Source organism: Alternaria atra (assembly GCF_907166805.1).
Source record: "Alternaria atra isolate CS162 genome assembly, contig: 23, whole genome shotgun sequence".
Taxonomy (NCBI): domain Eukaryota; kingdom Fungi; phylum Ascomycota; class Dothideomycetes; order Pleosporales; family Pleosporaceae; genus Alternaria; species Alternaria atra.
The window spans coordinates 3,774,282-3,795,276 of record NW_025091321.1 but is presented as its reverse complement, the minus strand read 5'-3'; the positions used below and the strand labels follow the sequence as shown (position 1 = coordinate 3,795,276).

Sequence of the window (20,995 nt, the reverse complement as noted above, 5' to 3'; positions counted from 1 at the left end):
AACAAGTGGGCGTCTTCGTATACCGTTTCTGTACCACTTACTAGTATAAGTTGCACAAGCAGTCAAACATCCTGATACCAGTGACCTCGTCCGGATTCATGATCTTCATGCAACCGTTGTAGTCTAGCTGTTGGTTGATCCTGTTTCCAATCATGACCTCGGCGCAGATCTTTCGGTTGGTGTAACATTTGTCGTTGGTTGTAAATACGCTTGGTGTTGGGAGGGAGAAGTCTCGTGGGTGGTTTGCAGCAAGAGCGATCGAAAGAAAGCCTAGAAGGGTGAAGAAAAGAGAGCTGAGGAGGTGCATGTTGGTAAATTCGTGAGGAGTTGTTGTACTCGGTCAGAAGAGCTCGCAGTTGGTCTTAGAACAGCTTGTTGATTGAGTGATGAGAAGCAGTAGAGGAGGATCTTTCCGCGCCTTCTTTTATATCAACCCGCGAGAATACGCCAAGATGTTTCTCATCATGTGTGTGTGTACGTAGCTCAAGACAGTGCACCAATAAGTGAATCATCTAAGGAATGCGTGACCGAGCCTACAGAGGGTTTGCGCTCTATGGCTCGGGCCGCGCCTATAATAGGATCTAACGCGTGCGGGGAACTACAAACAAACTCTTCTGGCCATCGAGCATATTGATTCAAGCTCGCGTACATGCGTATATATTGCCAGCTCATCAATTATGCACTCATGTGGCGTGCATGGAAGCCGATGCTCCCCTTCGAACATCAGTCCCGGCCACCATTTAGAAGTTGAGGCGTAACCATACAGCGTTTATCTCGTGTTTGATGCATGTACTTGATAGAGCCGAGCTAGATTCTATGGATCGTCAAATCGTTATGTGTTGAGGGCTCCGTAGACATACTGCGCCGCGACCATGCCGAAGAGACTTACTAACGTAGCAGCCGGAAGGCTAAGAATCCCAATATCCAATGTGCCTTGATCTTTCATACTAAGCGATCAAATACCCACTAATTTCCCGTGTCTCTTCAAAAAGCTGTTTACGCAGTCCGCGAACCTTTGCAACTCCTCCCAGGGCGTGCCTAGGATGATCGCCAAGCTACCACGCTGCGTGATCCAGAATCCAGCCTCCATCATCTCGAGCCAAAACAGCATGCTTAAATCAGGATCCTCATTTCTATCTCGGAAGCTGTTCAGCTCTTTTTTGCCATCATGCAAGAAATGTATACCCATGATTGTACCTAAGCCTGTAACTGTCATCTTAGTTCCGTGTGAAAGCTCTTGTAGACGGTGGCGAAGTTTGTCACCCATCGCATTAAAGTCGCGACAGACTTCAGGCGTGTAGACATGCGCGAGACCGGTGTATCCTGCTGTCATCCCAAGGGTGTTGTTGTTGAAAGTGCCAGAATGGCCTAAAGAGCCCTTCTCTCGTGGGTCATACACTCGCATAATGTCTGCTCGCCCTCCAAAGGCGCCGAATGTGATCCCTCCCCCGAGGAACTTGCCCAAAGTCGTGAGGTCTGGTTTTAGCCCTTCAAGCTCTTGTAGGCCTCCTGGTGCTAGACGACTTGTTTGCACCTCGTCCAAAATAAAGATTGCGCCGACCTTCTTTGCTGACTCTTGAACTTGATGCAGGAAGGCATGAGTACCCACGAGACACGGCCCTCGTCCCTGCATACCCTCAATGAGTACTGCTGCTACATCCTCAGACTCTTCAATCTTTCTTCTCGCGTCTTCGACATCATTGAACTCTGCAATAACCCATTCGTCTTGATCGACACAGTTCTCAGCAGGATGATCTCCAGGAAACGTGTAGCAACCGCCATGGTAGCCTCCAGTAAACACCACAATCTTCCTCTTGCCGGTAAATTTTCTTGCACCTTGAATCGCGTGCAGATTTGCTTCTGTGCCTGAGTTGGCGAAGCGAATAAGATCGAGCTTGTAGCGCGAACATATCAACGCGGCATGCCTCATCTCCAGTGTCGTCGTCCCGCCCAAGTTGAGACCGACGTTGTTAATAGTGTCAATTAGAGCTGATTGAATGAGAGGTTGCGAGTGCCCGTACAAAGCGGCAGTGAATTCCCCAACGAGATCTGTGTAGGTGTGTCCATCCTCAGACGTGACCTGGTACCCTGTACCGCTCTTCAGGAATACTGGAAACGGCGCAGTGTGAAGCACGCTCCTCGTATTACCGCCAGGTAACCTCTGGCTGGCTTCTTCGTGTAAGTGTGAGCTTTTGGTGTTTCGCTTTGCAAAACGATGTTTGGCTGCTTCGAGAGCCTCATTGGTAGAAGCATATATGTTCTGTGCGTGGTCGACCGATGCCATTGAGCTCATTTTGAAAGTGGATTCAGGAATATCTAGCAGAAGCAATGTCTTGGAGAGGTGGTGCCTAATATATCTCTAAGTCTGGAAGCCTCATAGGGCCGGTATAGGCCCGTCACTCTCTCGGTTCGGGATGGAAGTTCGGAACTTTGCCGTAGGAGAATTTGCCGTAGGATAGCATGTCACGGGTCATGACTCGTGTTCTGGGCATGTATTCGCTCATTGGCTCTGTTGTACCCCTACACAAGTCTTGAAACTGCTCGACATCAGGCTAAGGCCTTGACGGAGGATTGAATGCGATGAGCTCGTCCATCTCCGTGATAGCTAGGCATTCCGATCAGTTCCGCTTCATTCCGAAATGCCGACAAGCTCTTCGAAGGGGTTGCTCGTCCGCCATCACACTTATGAGCGACGTCGTCAGGTACCGTAAAGCTTTGCAGACTGCAGTTTCGCGAAGGAGAGGGCTTGTAGCTCTGATGCGGGTCAGGCTGGTAGAAATGGTGTGATGATACACGCGACACGCGCCTAGGCAACTGTTCGAAGAAGACTAGCCGTCATCTCACTCAACCACCGAATGATCAGCTCGCGCGACAGCACGATCAACAGCGTAATGTGCGATCGCGAAGTAGATGACACAGGGAGATGCCTAACCAATTGAGGAGGCACACATTACTTCAAAAGGAAAGTTACCCCAGTACAGCCCTGGGTGGCGTGCGTGCTGCAAGTGCGATATTACTAAGCGTTATAGCCGTAACTACTCGCAGCAGTAAACAAGGTAAGAGCGCATACATGACACATGATGTCAACGTGTGCATAGCTAAAAGGGCGCTGTTTGGCTTCAAGTTCAGATGAGGGGTCGCATCACCTAAAGAGCGGACAACTACGAGGTCGACACCTTCAACATCCGCAACCCCATTCACGATGGCTTCGCAACCCGAGCCTTACACGATTTCGGTTCCAGACTCAGCGATTGAGAAGCTGAAAAGAAAGCTATCAGACGCGGACTTCCCTGATGAACTAAACACACCTGATCAGTGGCCATACGGTTCACCACTATCTGACGTCAAGCGTCTAGCGAAGCACTGGGAAACCAGCTTCGACTGGCGAAGAGCTGAATCCAAGATCAACGAGTTGCCAAATTTCCGGAAGAAAGTACAGGTTGATGGTTTCGGTCAAATCGACATACACTTCGTACACAAGAGAAGTTCCAACCCAAACGCGGTGCCACTGTTATTCAGTCACGGATGGCCAGGCTCTTTCCTCGAGGTCACGAAGTTGCTCCCACTCCTCGAAAACGGTGAGAAAGAGGGCAAGCCAGCATTTCACATCGTGGCACCGTCGCTACCGAACTTTGGGTTCAGCCAGAAGATCCTCAAACCTGGTTTTGCATTGTCGCAGTACGCGGAGACTTGCCACCGGTTAATGCAAGACCTTGGATACAAGAAGTATGTCACCCAAGGCGGCGACTGGGGCTTCTACATAACGAGATCGATGGGTATCCTCTATCCAGACAATGTTCTTGCCAGTCACATCAACATGGTGCGCGCGCACGCGCCGACGTTTGCATCGCAGCCTGCACTCGCTCTCCAGCACGCGGTCACCCCTTACACAGAAGCTGAATCCAAAGGTCTGAAACGCTCTGAGTGGTTTCACAACGACGGCCAAGCATATCGCCAACTACAAGCTACCAAGCCACAAACGCTCTCATATGCCTTTGCCGATAGTCCTGTCGCACTACTGGCATGGATCTACGAGAAACTCGTTGACTGGACTGATGACTATCAATGGACTGACGATGAAGTCCTCACTTGGGTTAGTATCTACTGGTTCAGCACTGCAGGCCCCAATGCACATATTAGGATCTACTACGAAGCACAACATAACCCCACGGATCTGATTCCGAATCGAGAACGAACGAGTCAGTGGGTTGATCGCGTGAAGCTGGGAGTCGCACACTTTCCTAATGAGATCACTGTTGTCCCAAGATTGTGGGCGAAAACATTGGGTAAGACTTCCCTACGATAATGCGCCTACAGCTTGTACTCACGCGCACACAGGTCCTCTTGTCCATGAAAGTGTCAGCGATAAAGGTGGTCATTTCGCCGCCCACGAGAGGCCGGATGTAATCGTTGCGGATCTGCAGAAGATGTTTGGGAAGGGCGGACCATGCTACGAGATAGTCCCAGGAAAGGCAGGTTATTGATCTGGAATGTCTCCGTCACTATATGTCACAGTAATCCGCCGTTGCTGAGATACTATTGTTGATGAACAGTTGCTTGAAAGCAGGGAAATGAGAGACCGCTACAGCGCCATTGCTATTGGCTTTCCCATCAGTTTTCGCTACTCTACGTAGCTACTACCGGATGATATAGATGATCAAAAGCGTGCCGTGCCCAGCCTCTTGACCTCGGCAATAACCTTGCAGTCCTGCTCATGGAATCGCTCATGTTTTGCCATTGCATGTGCATGGTTCCCCTTCCCTGGTGGGTCGTATCAGATTTCAAACTGTACTGGCCACAGGGGCACGGTATCACTTCTGCAGGTGCAGCAGTAGAATAAGTTTTGAGGGCCCGACGGTTGGCCAATATTGCAATGCCTTGAGCATGTCTTCCCAGCCTACCCTTCTCGACGCTTCATCCCCCTCGTGAACTTCGTTCTCTCTCTCTCTCCCTGTCGCAGCAGCTCTTCGACTTTGTTCTTCTTCCCTTTCATATGAAATTGGTATAGGATCCACTCTGGCGCTTCGTACGGGCTAATGTGTGTAGTCTTTGACCATGTCCTTGCGGCTCTAATCCTCTCGTGCGTTGGAGCGTCACCGTTTTCTTGCTTCTTTACTTGGATAAAGTCGAGAAGATGTTGAGCATTCGTCTGATTATGACTCTTGAAGGAGGCTTTAACCTCATCCTGACTCTCAGCGGAGAGCGGCCCTAACGATACACTAATCGTCTTCTACCTCTTGGCCTGCGTGTCCTTGGACTTGACCTCGTTCCTTCGCCGCTCTAGGTTGCCTCCTTTCTGCTTGCTGCGCACATCTCCCTTGCTGGCAACCTCGTGTTCCTTGACTTGGGTCTTGGAAGAGTGTACTGCTGCGTCGACAGAAGCACAGACATGGTTGATCCCAAATAGACGGTAAAGACGTCGCATTCAGTGTCAATATAGACCGAAAGCATGTTTGTATGAAGGCTGACTTTTCGCCCGTTGCTCAAGAACTAGAAAGTACGATATTGCCTGTTTTCATTGCTTCACAGCCGTGGGCCGTATCAAATCAGCCGTTGAATCCCGAGGGCTCTCGCACCGGAAGTCTATCGCACAGAGTTGCGAATCGGTGACCTTCTCGGTCGTGTTTTGCGCGGTAGGTTTGGGTTCCTCGCGAATGCTCAATCGGGAACGATCTCTACCTGTTATCTGGTTGAGCGATGAGTCTTCGCTGGAAACCACCGTCGCCCGCGACAAGTCCTTCTCGGCGACCGAGCCGGAGGAACTAAAGGTCAACCAATGAATCACCAGTGCATCCCAGCATACTGCCGATTGTTAACTTTGATCGAAGAGCATCTCATGAAGGAACAAAATTTACCGTCAACAAGACAGATTGTCAAACAGATCATGCCCAGTTCTTCGCCCCGTGTCATAACAAACTGAACCATGTTCGCCGCCATTGGAATCTCGATCAACAAGGATCCAACAATGCTTTTCCAAAGCAACGTTCTAATGTTCTTTCTGATAGGCGTGTCATTTCCACCATGCACCGTATTCCCCTCATAATTCGACTTGGTATTAAAGATTCTGGAGAAAGCCGATATACCGGGTATCTGTGCGACCGGGCGAAGAAGATAAAAGAAGACAGCTGTTAACACTGCATCCGTGAAGAAGTTGACAACTGTGAATGGTATCGATACGATGCCGCGTATACCAAAATGGCAACGACCGTCCGACTCTCGTAACTCGGTCACGTGGTTGACGTAGGAGTTGATGGCGACGGAGCTGTACATTACAACGATCATGGTCATGCAGCCTAGATATATCTTATCTTTTCGTCTGTTGACAAAGGGTGCACGGACAACGTGGATGCGTTCGACCAGAAAAACGTAGCTATCATCGTTAACAACCGATCATATTGTTGTCCATGCACACTCACATTATAGCTTTGATAAACGTGTAGAAGATCAAACAAACCCATGTTCCCGCGACGCACAGCCTATAAGTATATAGTCCTTGCCCTGCTACGAGAACAGCTGAGCAGATGATGAACATCAAGACCAGAACATATAACATAAGGACAAGCGTTGACATGAGACTGCGCTTAACCATAATGCTTCGTTTGAGTTTTGCAAATCGCGAACCTGTGGTCTGTGTTAGAACGTAACTGCAAGATTGATTTGCACTGGATGATGTGATGCACATGCAAATGGTATATCATCTAAATCTGATGTTGATTCGACATTTGGGATAAGCCTACCTAGTAACAACGATAACACCATCATGCATACCAACGAAATGATCGTGAAAATCGACCTATCCCGCGGAAGTTCGCCATTGTTGATGAACAGGTTCGAGTTGCGGAGATCCTCTCCCCGCACGCGCAGAGGGAAGGCTTGAGCAGTAAGTGACTGCGTCAAGAGGAGACTAACGAACCACCTCATCCCAGGCAGAAATCTGGGGCTGTTGCGGAAATGAGTCGCGCGTACACGCAAGGAGAAAAATGGGATGGATACATCTTACGATTGGGGACACTTGGGTCCTTAACTGGACCCTTTCTCTAACATGACATACATCGCGGTTCCACATAAGGATGCATTTTTCTTGCGTAACCCATGTAAAGTATGCTAACATGCCTGGATCGGCCGGGAGTTGCTAGGTATCGTGGCGCTGAGGCGATCGTTTTGTGAGGCTGATAGGGTTTGCGCTAATGGCTACGGGGATTAAACCGGCTGGCTGACAGTGTCCTGAACGCGAGATTCCTAGTAGCACATCTACGTGCGTTCCGTTGCTCCCGTTTCCTGCAGCTGTTGAGGGCGTTTTTACTCAAATATCTCCGTCAGGGACAGGCACGGCACTGGAGGCCGATTTGTATTTTGCTTTTTTCTCGTGTCGAGATTCATGGCTCGCTGATGCTTCCAAGGTGATGCGACATTTAACCGCTTATACTTTATGCTTCCAGGCTGGGAATCCTGCTGGCCACCCTTGGTGAGGATCATAATCTAGAATGTCTAACCCAGTCTCGTTGTCTTGGAGCCAAGATAGCCGTACAGGAACTGCAACAGTCCGCCAAATGCTATCGCGCGCTTCTCTTGCCCTTTTGGAATACGCCCGATTATGCAAGCTCCTAGGGTAGAATACGCCGATGTCGGAATTTTCACGTATTTCTTAATCAATAACATCCTATTCCATCCCAAAGATAGGCACCCCGGAGTTAGGGCAGAACTGATGTTTCTCAAGGTATACGAAAAGATAACGAGCAAAATCTTGCAGACTCTTGTTTCTGCTTGGTGAAAGAGAGGGTTGGCGAAAATGGATCGTGTGCAGGTTTGGTATAAACCGTAGGGATGACTAAATTGCGGTGGTTAGGTCGAATCACTTCCGCTAAGTGATTTGAGACAGTTGGCTTCGGGAACTTACAAAATGCTTCAAAAATTCTCCCGAAAGCAGTAGCTTCATCCACTCCTGTTCATCCATTTGTATTCCAAGCTGTGCTAGTGAGGAATAGATGGAGAGCCGCGACCAAAAGCGCTTGAATCGAGCTGAGCCTGTTCTCAATTAGTTCCGTCCATCATCGATGGCATAGTCGTGCAGCGATATTATCCTGAGGTTCTTGCTGATCCCCGCGGAAATTCGCTCGTAGTAGCTCCCACTGCTTATCCCATTCCAACCTAGATGCAGGCTCAGAAGCCTCGTACATCTGCCCAATGTCTTACCTAGTGGCACAGAAATACCACCGCTGTACAGTAATTTTGCGGCGGGAGAATTAACAGCGATATGTTCGAAACATAGGTGTCCAGCTCTGTAGTGTTCCTCGAGTGCGATTAGGAAGTCGACCAGATCACCTGTATGCCCGGCACATTGCCAAAGAACAATCCTATGTAGAGTTTAGAAATCAACAAATTTGCTAACGAACTGGTACCATCGGGAATCAAGACTCATACTTCTGAGTATGAGTTCCTCTGAGCTTTGGTTTCGAAATCTGAGCTGCAAAATGACTTTGTCGTGGCCACTGTCGTAAAGGTCGGGATTGAGCCAATCGAGAACATCATCTCCGGTATTCCGCAGCAGCAAACGTTTCGTAGGGAGCCGTATGTCAGATAGCAGGCCTATTACGCCGTTAAATCCAGTGTGTTCATGTAGAAATATGCGCACAATCCGGCGATCCTGGGCCATGTTGGCGTCGTCCTGCACAGGTACAATGAGATCTTTCAGCTTGCATTGCCGATTTCTGAGTTGCACCAAGAGTTGTTCATCTAAGTATGAGTTGTTATCCCAAAACCTACCAGAATGACTCTAGCTTGTCATCAGAGATCGTTTCTAGGACACGGCAGATGTATTCGTCCCTTCGGTCTTCAGGCCAGTGAAGTACCGGTGGGGCACACGAATGGTGAACCTCAAAGCCATCGCAAGACGGCTCATCAACGAACTTGAGATGCTTGACGTGTCGTAAAGCTGGATGTCGTGGCATGGATTTTGATGAAGGCATCGATGCATCTCCGACCGTAGATGTTAATCGGGACATTTTCATATAGTCGCTCGGTTGTTAGATGGTACCAGGATCTCGAAGAGAGGCGAAGGTTCCTCAAACTCCCATGCAGAGGAAGCTGCAGCACGTCAGTAATCCCTTGGTAGATGGAAGAAAGACGTGCGATGACTGACACACTTGACCACTAGTGTCTTCAACTTGTTCGGAAGCTCATTGAACATCTTGGGTGAGCCCCGTCTACACCCATGTAGTGGCCGTCTCTAGCTTCTCTCTCAATCAAATGCTCACGTCGTTGTACAGCTACGTCGTAATGGAAAACCGTCAAATATCATGGATAAGTGCGACGAGCGCTGCGGCTGGACACTCCTAACAGGATGACGCGGATTTCAATGCTGCTGCGCCGCACTAGAACGAATACGGACACGATGGCAGCAATGTTTGTGACACCAATATCATACGACAGATCCTGACCACGAGTTGTTGCCGCAGTTGGTTATCTAACTTTTGCCAGCATTGCATTTGAAGGCTGAAGGCAATGTTCTTAGGCAACAGGATACCTCTCAGCAGTCACGAAATGCCTCTTTGGTGCACCCTGGGCGGCTCGTGCAGGCTGGTCGCTTGATACCACGCTCCTCTTTCCTGTCAAAGCTGCACGGAACTCGTATATTCTGTATACACAACAAACTCGATGGAATGCAACTGCTATGCAAAGCGCGCGATAGGTATACGAGATACGGCTAGCGACACTCGGTGTCCGATGGAAGGGTCTTTCTGTCAACCATGCGTATAGGCCGGCAGGTATTTTGACTCGGCCGAACCCTTTTGCGGAGAAGATGCGATCAATCAATAGAGTGCTAAATGATCAAACGACACAGTGCTCGGGTGAGCCAGCTCTTGCCTACGATAGCTAGCACAAAAGTACGAGAGAGGGGCAGATAAGCTTTCCAGTAGTGCCGTGTGTGCCGGTCTTGGCAGGTTGCTATTTTCAGCTCAACTGACACCTGGGCACCACCTGGGCGACGCGCTTCCAAGAGCCTCACATACGCGCCAACGTCGCTCGCCGACGGTTCAGAAAACCAATTGAGCCTCCAAGATATGGATACCAGGACAAAGGAATACGCATGTCCCCTCGCATCGACCAGCAACGTGGAAGTTCTAGATGGTTAGCTCACACCAGTCCCACATCAGGCTAGCTCGTATAAGCTTGGTGCTGGCGGAACAGTGGGCCAGTCCACAGGTCCCTTGCCAGAACCTCGGATCCTCCATGCGCTGACGGTACGAACGGATGTCTTTGCGACGACTCCTATAAGGTGCCGAGAGTCGCCCCAATGATTGATGGAGGGGACGACGAGCGTACCGCCGTTGTCGTTGCCGCTTTCTCACCCACCAAACCTTACTCACTACCGTCGCTCTTTCACGCTTTGCCTACGTCCCTTTCTGTACCTGCTCCCACGACTACTCGTCTCTCCTTCCGCTGTGTTTGTTGTAGTTTTTTTTTTAGTTTTTTTTTTTCATTGCACACTCTTCTGTTTTGTAATAATCAGGTCACGACTTCAAAATGAAACTCTCTGGTCTTCTTCTTTTCTTTGTGCCTTTAGCTAGTGCACGAGCCGTACGATACCACCATCAGATACCCATCGCCGAAGGAGCCACGAAGGACCTCACGAGCGCGAAAGAGCTTGATCTAGATACCACTCCCAGCATCGGCGTCCATTTCACAACGTCACAAGCAGTAGCTGCTGCGCGATATGCAAACGGAACAACAATCGACATCGTAAAAATCCCTGGAGACGCCGGATACATAGACCTAATGTCGCGGTGGATGTTCCGATACTCAGATTATGAGATCCTAAGAAACCGGAACGACAGCGTTGTACTAGCAACATTTCTTTCGAAAGTGCACGCAACCATCGGAGCTCAACTCGACAGCTCTATTACACAAATCACACCAACTGTCGTATTCCCACTTCGCAGGGCTCAGAAAACGCTATTTCAAAGCGCCTTGCTACTTGCCGGATTCGCATCGTCCAAGGAAAGCTCCACCATATATCCGGAAGCGTACGCTACACACGCTGCTCTGGAACACACATCTTGTGCCCGGCAAACGCTACCAGAGCAACACCAACATGTTCTCGTCATCGCCTTTGACGATAGCTCCTTCAGCGCGAGTATGCATCAAACGTCTTGCGACGCCCAATCTCCACAGCCGCACATGATCAACTACGTCACTCGCTCGGACCTCGGTTGGTGGAACCTCCCTGTCTACGACGCACCGCGAGCGAAGTTCTGGTCGAAGCTACAGGAAGCAGTCATTCATGCTGTGAGTGGGTTGGGGAAGCCACCGGGCAGGATAGTGTTATCGGGCAGCCATGGCGGAGACAAAGAGTTTAAAGAGACAGTGGAGGATGCGCTTTGGACGGAGTTGGAGGTTGATGTTGGAACGTTGCTTGGAAGTCATCAAGAGGCGGATAACGAGTGGCTCGCAGCAAGGGGTGCAGCAGAGCTGGGATGGCGGTCATCTCATTAAACTTCGGCAAAAGTACATGTTGCGTAAAAAGATACCCAGAATTTTCATCACTATAAACAATGTCATATTAACTATCTTCAATCATAAAAATTCGCGCCGCAGTCCATCTCTCAAAAAGCCGAGACGAAGGCCCTTGCATGTCCGCTCGAGCCCTAACCTTGCCTTCACTATCTCTACAGGTATAAAATCGAAAATCAAACTGAAAGTCTCTCCGAACTGGTCATGAATGTGTCGTAGTCTCACATGATCGATAGCCAGGTGCCCAAGATCTGCTCTATGTTGTATTAACAAATAGGCAGGACCCGCTCCGTTTGGAGTGCCCAGAAGTGCAAGCGCGTCGTCTTTGTCAATACGATATGCAGTATCAGTCGCTGCGTGCCAACCATCCATCTTACCCTCCACCGTTTCCACCGGTCTCTTCTGCAGGTTGTGCTTGGCCGTCATGGTATCGATGACTTTGCATTTAATTTAATTGACGATGTTCTCCCGTTGTGCTGCGTCGGAAACTTGTGCGTTGAGTCGCATCCTACCTTGCCGTAGTAGTCTCTGAACACATCTGTCTGCCACCCCCAAGCTGATAGTGCACTGGGGCAGGTGAACTGCGATATCTGAACTGAGTCGGTCAGCCACATATTGTATAGGATCTTACCTTTTTCTACTTTCTCTACAGTCCTTTCTTCTTCGAACAAGACGATGAGGTCAAAACAGTGTTCCAAAAGAGCATTTAGTTCTGCAATACTGGCTGCTGACTCTGCAGCTTCTTCGACGTCATGGTAGTGTTGTTTATGTATCTTTCTTAAAGCCGCTGTGACTGCAATGGTCTTTCTGGAGAGTTGTTGAGAACAGTTACCAGAAAGCAATTATGTAGTGCCATGTCCAACATAGTCACAGTATGATACAAGCTCACAACGATCAAGCCACAGCATTGTATTCTAATAGTATAAATACCGCGTACACAATTCGAAGCTCCTGTTGACAGGGATCAACTCGACGCGACTATGCGAAAAAGTGGTTGTTTTGTGGTGTGTATGGACGGTGAGGCGGCTGACGGAGCTGTTCACATGCTCAGGCACGCGTCGTTTTAGCGTGGCGGTTGCGTCAGTGCTCTGGATGATGATCGGAAATATACCGCCCTAGAACAACAAGGAAGCATCCTCAGGCTACCACCTTGTCGAAGCCAGCTGTCGTCTTCACATATACACGTGAGGGGACAGAAATAAGCTAGCATCATGATATGATGCGCTTCTTCCACGACTGCTTCTCTTGAAAGTTGCAGCACGCCAGCCCGCACCAAACCACGCCAAACGTCATGGCAGGCAACGAGCCCACGCTTTCGTCTCGCGCGAATCAATATATTCGTGAGGTCTTGCACAACACCGAGGCACCGCCTACGATACCCGTTCGCTACTTTTACACGTCGCCGCTCGCTATAGACGACCCGCTGTCTCCGCTCCCTCCGCCGCCAACGGGCACCTCGACCGCGAAGAGAGTGCCGCCGCGGCCCTTCTCGGAATACGACAATGACGCTATCCAGGAGTCGTGGCTGGAACTGCGAAAGAAGATTTTGAAGCATAATGAGGAGTTTGGGGAGAAAGATGTGACGGGACGCGGTACGCCGACCAACCCGGCGGTGGAGCGGCTGAAGAGGAAGAGAGGTGCTAGCGCTTCAAGTGAGGAAGGCTCAATCCAGGGAAGGGACATACCGTCTGGGCGGTCATCGAGTCGAGGGCAATACTCGAGGTCTGCTGAACTAGTGGACAAGAAGACACCCGGCTCTGGCAGCGGCAGCGGCAGCTACGGCCAGTCCATGTCTGGCTCGCTGAAGGCCTACGATCCCGGCCCAATATCACCTCTCGAGCCTGCGACAACCGGCACACCTTTCATCCGAGCCCCTTTGAGAGGCAGCCTGGCCAAGTCATGGAAGCCTGCACCCATGGAGGGAGGCCATCGGCCCACCATACACGAAGTGGACAGCTACAAGTGGGATGACGACATGGAGCCTGCTCTATCGACGGCCAAGGACAAGGCGCCCGCGACAAGGTCTTCCAAGCCGAAACCAGGGCCATCTGCAAAGGTGCCTGTGGGAGTCTCGAGACTGCATCATGTAGTCATGGACACTGACGCAATACGCATGGAGCCTATATACTGGTCACCGCTTAGTGATGTCGCGCAGATTGTTCGTGGAACATGGTTCTACAAGGACAGTATGATGCCGGTTGAAGTCGAAGTCGCCAATATGCTCGAAGCCGGATACATCGAATTGAAGCCTTGGACGCAGACGTGGACGGACGAACTGAACAGTGCTGTCGAAGTTGGTGCCCTTGGGGAGATGAAGATACTACACAACCTTTGGCCCGAGAGACCTCGGAGATCCGAGAGCAGACCATCGACCTCGCAAGGGATAATGCAATCAGCGGGTCTTGTTCAGAGCACCCTGCCTGAAGACGAGGAAGACCCAGAGAAAGAGCGACGCGAGACAGTGGAGAATGCCTGTGACCTGATCGACATTTCCACAGGTCCAGAGGGACCAGACCACAAGGCAGCTGGAGATCTGGAATACGGTGCGGACGGAAGAAAGCGCCTATATCTGAAAGCGGGTGTGATATACTCCAACGACAAGGAGGCTTACATCCTCAAGCCAGCGCTCCAACCGTCCGACTACTACGGCCGACGACCAGTAGCAAACTACATCCGCAAGGGCAGAGCGATCGGTGTCCACGTGGTGCGTGGTTTTGATCAGGCCATCTGGGACAAGCTGCATCCGAGCAAGAATACGCCAAAGGCACAAGCAGCACGCGAAGGTGTCTCATCATCCCAAGGCGGTGCGCCGCAGTATCGAAGGCAGAAGTCAGACCCCGAACTCGCGCAGTCGGAACGACCCAAGGTTTCAGATCTAGTTTTGGTGATACACGGTATTGGGCAGAAATTGTCGGAAAGAATGGAGACATTTCATTTCACGCATGCGATGAACGCCTTCCGACGAGAGATGAATGTCGAGCTTGGAACTCCCGATGTAAAACGGCATCTGCGAAAGGATATGGGAGGTGTTATGTGCCTGCCGGTAGGTCATGGTGGAACTGATTCTCGACACAAGACATACTGATACAGAACAGGTCAACTGGCGGCATCGCGTATCCCTCGACGTCGATAACACCAAAAACCCAGAGCTCGAGGATCCTTCCGCCAACAAGTACACACTCAAAGACATCACCCCGGATACGCTACCCTCGGTCCGCGGTATCGTAAGCGACGTTATGCTCGATATCCCATACTACCTCTCGCCGATGCACAACCCCAAGATGATATCAGCTTGTATACAAGAGGCGAACCGCATCTATCGTCTGTGGTGCCACAATAACCCCGGGTTCGCAGAGTACGGCCGAGTGCACTTGATTGCGCATTCGCTCGGCTCGGTGATGGCTATTGATATCCTAAGCCAACAGCCAACCTATGTCGATCCTCAATTCACTGACACGTCCTTCCCTGAAGCCGACCTACCCCAAGACCAGTTCATCTTCAACACCACTGATCTCTTCGTCTGTGGTAGCCCTGTTGGTCTCTTCCTCCTCATGAAGAATGCCAACCTGTTGCCTCGTCGCGACAAAGAGAAGCCAGGTGCTGACTCGTATGCTGCTCCTGGTGTAGCCGGCGAACAAGGCACTTATGGGTGCCTCGCCGTCGACAACATCTACAACATCATTAACCCCTACGACCCTGTCGCCTGTCGCATAAATCCAACCGTAGATGTGGTCTATGCCTCTATATTGAAACAAACGACCATTCCCTCGGCATCCACATCCTACTTCGCGTCTCTGAACCCTTTCCGTTCTTCCAATTCCAAGAACAATAATTCTTCAAACGACAAGCCAGCGCCCATCCGTTTGCCCAGCAACGTTGAGCTCGAGACCCACAACTTCACGCGCGAGGAGATTGCGGAGAAGAGAGCTTATCTGCTTAATGACAACGGCCAGATCGACTTCTACATGAAGTATGGTGGTGGACCATTGGAAATTCAGTACTTAACCATGTTGGGCGCGCATAGCAGTTATTGGATCAACAAAGATTTCGTTAGAATGATAGTTGTTGAGGTTGGGAGGGGCTTGGGGAAGGAGGGCACGATCAGAGAGATGAGAGCGCAGAAGAAGAAATTGGCTGTTGGTGGAGCGTCATAGTACTTTGTATACGTAAAGCGGGAGTTAGGTGAACAACGGATAGGGTACAGACTAATGGCGAGTTGGACGTCATTTTGGCACAGAGTTTACATTTTGATTGCCTCTAGAAGTTATACCCCGTTTCGTACGAAATTTGATAGAGTTCGCATTAGCATTAATAAAGGTTTAAACAAGTTTATCTCCAGTTCTCTGATCAGGTGTCCATTTGCTTCGTACGAGTAAGCAAGCATCCCACTCTTCTCCATTCGTCTAGTCTTACCTTTCACTATCATTCTCTAGCACTGCATCACATCTCGTACGACACTGAGGTCCACTGGACTTCGCCAGACCATTCCAATAACTCATCGTTTCCTTCTATTACCATGGCTCGGTGTTCTTACTCATACCGAGGAAGAAACGAACTTGATTAGCAAGCAGTCCGAGTTCTTCTCCGCTACTCCAGATGCGAATCATACCTCTAACAGGTGCCGTTCCATGAGCGATGCAGGTCTCACTAAAACCCACAGTGCTAAGCCCCGACTTAGGCGTCCAGAATTACTCACCTTTCCACGCACGACCTCCCGCCGTGGTGTTGGTGAACAGTCATCCACTGACTTTTCGTCCGACCCCATATCTCCGACTTTATTCCAAGCATCTAGGCACTTTCGACATGCAAGATGCCACCCTAGATACATTACCAAGCATCACTGCGGCATCTGTTGTGCTTGTTTCGAGGAACCGCCTTCCTGCGCTACATAGGGCGTAATGGCGTGATTAGCTCGTGGCAGTTGCATAAACGCTGGGGCGTAACCCCCCCAGGCGTCGCTCTATTGACCCGATTCGACACGGTATTCGCTGCGTTTCACGTTCTAGAGTGAAACATTGAGAATAGAATTGTTGGTTAATGTCTTGGGTTATGGAGCTTAATTAGCGGACATGCATTGTCGAGTCTGCATGTGCATCGTGGCAATGGCATGTTCCGTGGAGAGATTTTAGTCTGAATGTAGGGCGGTAGTGGGCGGGTCGTTTTCTATTTGGAATGTAGTGTCAGGTGGGAGAGTGGATTGGGTATTTGAGTTACTTGAAGGAGGGGTTGTTGTGTTGCGCGATTCCTAAGACGAAGAGAGTGAGTGGGATGGTGGCTAGTGCTGATTGTGCACTAATGGCCAGATACGTGGTTTTGAGTCTTACATACGCCACCTATTTTAGGACCCTTAGGATGCGTCGATATACAAAAATGTTTCAGAGTAGCGTCTCGCTGTTGAACTTGATAGGCAAGCAGGTGGGCAGAGGCAAGTGCAGTTTCCCTTGGCCTATGTGAGAAGACCCATGCCTGATGGGGACTGGAAAGCTGCAGACATGTTCACTGTAGTGGAAACTTGGGTTTCAATCTGTAGAACCTGAGTAGTTTGTTGTCCTGCCATGTATGCGATTTCGCGCATCAGTGTGCTTCCGCCTCCAACTACGCGAGCCGCGATTCGTGCATATCGCGAAAAATGTCAAGCCTTTCATGGAAAGCCTAGAACGGATAAATTCGCGATACAACCGCGGACGTTGCAAGATGTCGGGAAGTATTCAGCGATATGCCCGTTACAGTAAGAGTAGGGGATGCTTGGAGCGAGCCGATAAGCGAGAACGTTGAGCCGGACTCGCTCAAGTTGCTATGTCGATTCGAAACAACATGCAACACGGTACTCACAACCTTACTCCAACAGACCTCCAACAAAACCTTAATACCTCTCTAATATTGATGCAACAATCAGATCTTCGCCCTGTAAGTCGGTAGCGCGACGCCTACCATCTGAAGGCGCCACAACCCCCTCAATTCACGGTGTGAAAGTCTCCGGATCCAGCTAAAATCGTCCCAAATCTCCCCCGGAAACTCTCCAGTTGGTCGATTCCTTGTCTCCTATTCCACCAGCCCCCACATCAAGGGCAATGTCAAGTGCCCCACGCAAATGTCCATCCCTTTCAGCCCTACTACTGCCCGCTGTCATTTCAAAGCCCATGAATCATAATTCAGCCCAACAATCTATTCCCATCTTAGGTAGGCAGACAACACAGACGGTATTTTACCTAGCCGCCCACCGTGCTTGGTACTCGATACCTTACGCGGCCGGCGGAGGGGCAAGGAAAGAGACTACCAAGGTTTCGGTCCTGCGGTCCGAACGGTGTGCGCAGGACGTTTGCTGGTGATTTAATCGGTGCGAGAAGCATTCGGGGCGAATTCGTGAGCACGGGTTCCCTATTGCTGATCGGGTCTAGACTGTTTATGGCCTGGTGTTGATCACGTTCTGGCTCTCAGGCCCTGACTGAACGTGCTAAACGTGACTGCCGATTGATGATGAGCAAGTATCTATCTGAATGGAACATGCCGGTAGCAAAGCGGCAGATAGACTCACGGGCGGATCGTTGCGGATTTACTATAGCTTAATTTGCTCGGGCATACCGAGAAACATGGTTGTTCGCAAAACTGTACCATTTTGCAGGAAGCTGGTTTCGGACCCTTGGATTCGGCCGACAAGAAATACAGCTTCACCACAGGTTTCTTGCGATATAGGGGTTTCACGGGAACTGGGGCAAGGGGAATCTTTCGGCGTGTGCGTGTTATTCATCTAAGGGTCTCGACAAGGATGCTGTGATCTACGCGACGCGTGGGCGTCCGAAGCTTCCGCTCCCGGAGGTGTGTGGAAGGTTAGTCACGATTGCAAGTTGACGTCGTGTTGCTTCGAGACGTTGGTTGCAGTATCTTGAGTACGGATACGAAGGAGACGGTGAGGAATACATGTCAGACGCAACTTCTTACACCCCGCGTGGGAGGTAAATTCTCCTTCAGCCCTACAACGCGCGCGAACGGTTGTCAGATCAGTAAGCCCTTGCGCGAGCAACCGCCGGTGGAGTTACCCTCTAGGAGGTTTGAGTGCTGACCTTAACAACGTGGGAAATCCGGGGTACGAAACGCCTGCCGTTCACAAGCTGCTGAGGTGAACAACATGACGCGATTACATTGATTGGAAATCCTCTTCGTGCGTGACTCCTCTTTGAGAGTGACCAACTTGTTGGATTTCCATACGCCTTTGTTGCGCATGGCGCGTGACGGAGGACCACTTCGCTCTCGGATGCGAAAGAACCGTCACCACCCGGATCCGGGCGTGCGAAAAGTACGAGAGATTGTGCACGAGCCGCCAAATACAATACTGTGCTTCGGGCTCGCACGGGAATTTCCAAACTTTGCCGCTTTAGGAAAGCGTTGCGGCCGTTCCTTCTTCTCTGCATTGTCTTGAAAGCGTTTAGGCAGCTTCGTACGTGTTTCTCTGCCGCTAAACGAACGTTATTCGTTGGGTCGGTTACATGTGAAATCCTATGGTTAACTAGCGTACGAACGCAAGGCTGAATCGAAATGAGTCTACAGGTGCTATGTGGGGTTACCTTGTGAGGGTCTGTGTCTGTCAACGATACCGTGGTACGTTCTTTACGCTACGGAGAGTTGTGACGTTTAATTCGAAATACAAACTTAATCGCACGATTCCAAGATCAACTAAGATCAACGGCGGTGGAGTTAAAAGGGCGTTATTACCGACAGAACGACCGTTGGGGACCGCCCAAGAGGATGGACAAAGTGCTTAGCGGCTTGCGATAGTTACCGGCGCTAGAGAATCCTGTCAAAGCTTTAGCATTAGACAGCTTCTGCATTTGGTCACGTTTAGCGAGCCAAGCGCTTCGGCTGACAAAGGCTCAAGGGAGGCATACCTTTCGTAACGATTCTCGTGGGCGGTGCACGAGCCCGGGTATGATGTGCAACTCCCTCTTGTACGCGACTAAGTGGTTTCCAGGGCCAACTTAAAGTATGTTTTGCGAACAGAATACGTGTCGCGAAGTATAATGGGACAACCAAAAACTTGTGCTTTGTAATCATCGTACGCAAAAAAACCAAGGCGTAGCTGGTGGCCTTGCTGGACGGCTGCCTGGTGGTATGAGGCCCAGAATAGCATCGCGAATGAGCAAGAAACGAGATACGGTTGGACGTGTGAAGGATGCCTGTGCCACTGTCCATTTCACACCAGCCTCTCATGGTGCTTTCCACAAGCTAGCGCCGGAGCCAACTCCGTGCCGCGACTCCTTCGCGCTCTGCACGTGACGAAAAACCGGTCACCGAGTGCCCGAAGTTATCGTGAGTGGCTAGATCACTTCTAGTATGCCGAAGAGCGGATTGCGTACCGACTGATCCGCATGCTTCCTAGACTAGATATGCAGTTGTAGTGCATAGTAACAGAGCGTGTGTGGATACTTTCCTGTATCATTTCAAATCTGAGTTATGTATACATGGCTCAGGATGCGTCATACTACGTAGGCACAGTTGCGCAGCCCCACGGCTAGAGGCTGAATCCTACGAGGCGCAGGCGTCGCAACATGCTTCCGGATCCGGCAAATTCCTTTCGCGTGTGGGATTGCTTGAGACGTATTTGCGTCTCCTCTGACACTTCTGCATCTCGCAAGCCTGTGAAGTGAACACGCTGTGTAGGCGCACTGTGGTTGGCTGCCCTCCGAAACTTATTTCGCGTCTGCGGCGTAACGATGTTAATATGAGCCAGCCGTAGGGTTGCATCGGTGGGAAGCCTGACCAGTAGCTGAAAGATAGGCTTGTTTGCACGGCTGCTAATGGAGGGGGAAATGTTAGTCGGCGTAGACCGAGTCGGAGTTCCTGGGCTTTGAATCAAGCTTGTGACAGCCATCGGATCATCCGCTGGTTCGGGGCCGTTTTGGGGAACCGCGGGGTAAGTGGGATGATGATTATTCAGGGATCGACATATTCTAGCACTCGATGGCGTCTTGCTTGAATTGCTAAAACTAGTGATTGATGCAACTATCGCAACATGTGCAACTTGGGAACAATTCGAGTTTTATCCCTGTATGTAGTTGCTCTTTTCAAGTACCCGCGTTCCTTACAGTCACCCTGCATGTCGGGGATAACAGGCAAGTGTGCAGAGGATCAACGATGCATGGGATTGTACGAGTGCGCGCGCTTTGGCTTTTAAAATCAGCTTAATTATGCTTCAACGGACAAATGCAGAGGTAGGCACACTGACCGATCGCGATGCGGACTTGAAATGGAAGTGATAACCTAGGCGTTTGCGCGACAATGCAATGGAAAAGGCTCTGATGCATCTTACCCTCACAAGAGAGACGCATTGCACGGTGAATACTAAGGGTTCCTCATGTAGCGGAAAACATTGCAGGGTGAAAAGAATATGGGTAATGCCCATGTAAAAGAGAGACGGTGTGCTCCATGTCTGGTTCGCATATGCTGTAGGGGTGCTGAGTGGCCTTCCCAATAACTTAAACCTCATACT

The 20,995-nt window shown here is 50.3% G+C and overlaps 6 protein-coding genes across 6 annotated transcripts; 3 read left to right on the top strand and 3 right to left on the bottom strand.

Moving 5' to 3' along the window:
* Positions 1 to 40: 40 nt before the first annotated feature.
* Positions 41 to 307, bottom strand: ALTATR162_LOCUS4809 (uncharacterized protein; the record flags this gene model as incomplete). The annotated part of the gene is made up of 1 exon (XM_043312424.1): positions 41 to 307. The coding sequence occupies one exon, from the start codon at positions 305 to 307 to the stop codon at positions 41 to 43; it is 267 nt and encodes an 88-aa protein (XP_043168359.1).
* Positions 308 to 955: 648 nt separating this feature from the next.
* On the bottom strand, positions 956 to 2,293 carry ALTATR162_LOCUS4808 (uncharacterized protein; the record flags this gene model as incomplete). The annotated part of the gene is made up of 1 exon (XM_043312423.1): positions 956 to 2,293. One exon carries the CDS (start codon positions 2,291 to 2,293, stop codon positions 956 to 958), a length of 1,338 nt encoding a protein of 445 aa, XP_043168358.1.
* A 909-nt stretch (positions 2,294 to 3,202) lies between these two features.
* ALTATR162_LOCUS4807 (uncharacterized protein) lies at positions 3,203 to 4,484 on the top strand (the record flags this gene model as incomplete). Its single annotated transcript, XM_043312422.1, has 2 exons — positions 3,203 to 4,286; positions 4,339 to 4,484. 2 exons carry the CDS (start codon positions 3,203 to 3,205, stop codon positions 4,482 to 4,484), a joined length of 1,230 nt encoding a protein of 409 aa, XP_043168357.1.
* A 746-nt stretch (positions 4,485 to 5,230) lies between these two features.
* Positions 5,231 to 9,187, bottom strand: ALTATR162_LOCUS4806 (uncharacterized protein; the record flags this gene model as incomplete). Its single annotated transcript, XM_043312421.1, has 9 exons — positions 5,231 to 5,367; positions 5,593 to 5,802; positions 5,856 to 6,370; positions 6,417 to 6,628; positions 6,769 to 6,940; positions 6,994 to 7,011; positions 8,764 to 8,932; positions 8,982 to 9,084; positions 9,140 to 9,187. 9 exons carry the CDS (start codon positions 9,185 to 9,187, stop codon positions 5,231 to 5,233), a joined length of 1,584 nt encoding a protein of 527 aa, XP_043168356.1.
* A 1,337-nt stretch (positions 9,188 to 10,524) lies between these two features.
* ALTATR162_LOCUS4805 (uncharacterized protein) lies at positions 10,525 to 11,493 on the top strand (the record flags this gene model as incomplete). Its single annotated transcript, XM_043312420.1, has 1 exon — positions 10,525 to 11,493. One exon carries the CDS (start codon positions 10,525 to 10,527, stop codon positions 11,491 to 11,493), a length of 969 nt encoding a protein of 322 aa, XP_043168355.1.
* Positions 11,494 to 12,802: 1,309 nt separating this feature from the next.
* Positions 12,803 to 15,665, top strand: ALTATR162_LOCUS4804 (uncharacterized protein; the record flags this gene model as incomplete). The annotated part of the gene is made up of 2 exons (XM_043312419.1): positions 12,803 to 14,554; positions 14,607 to 15,665. The coding sequence occupies 2 exons, from the start codon at positions 12,803 to 12,805 to the stop codon at positions 15,663 to 15,665; spliced, it is 2,811 nt and encodes a 936-aa protein (XP_043168354.1).
* Between the last annotated feature and the right edge of the window lie 5,330 nt (positions 15,666 to 20,995).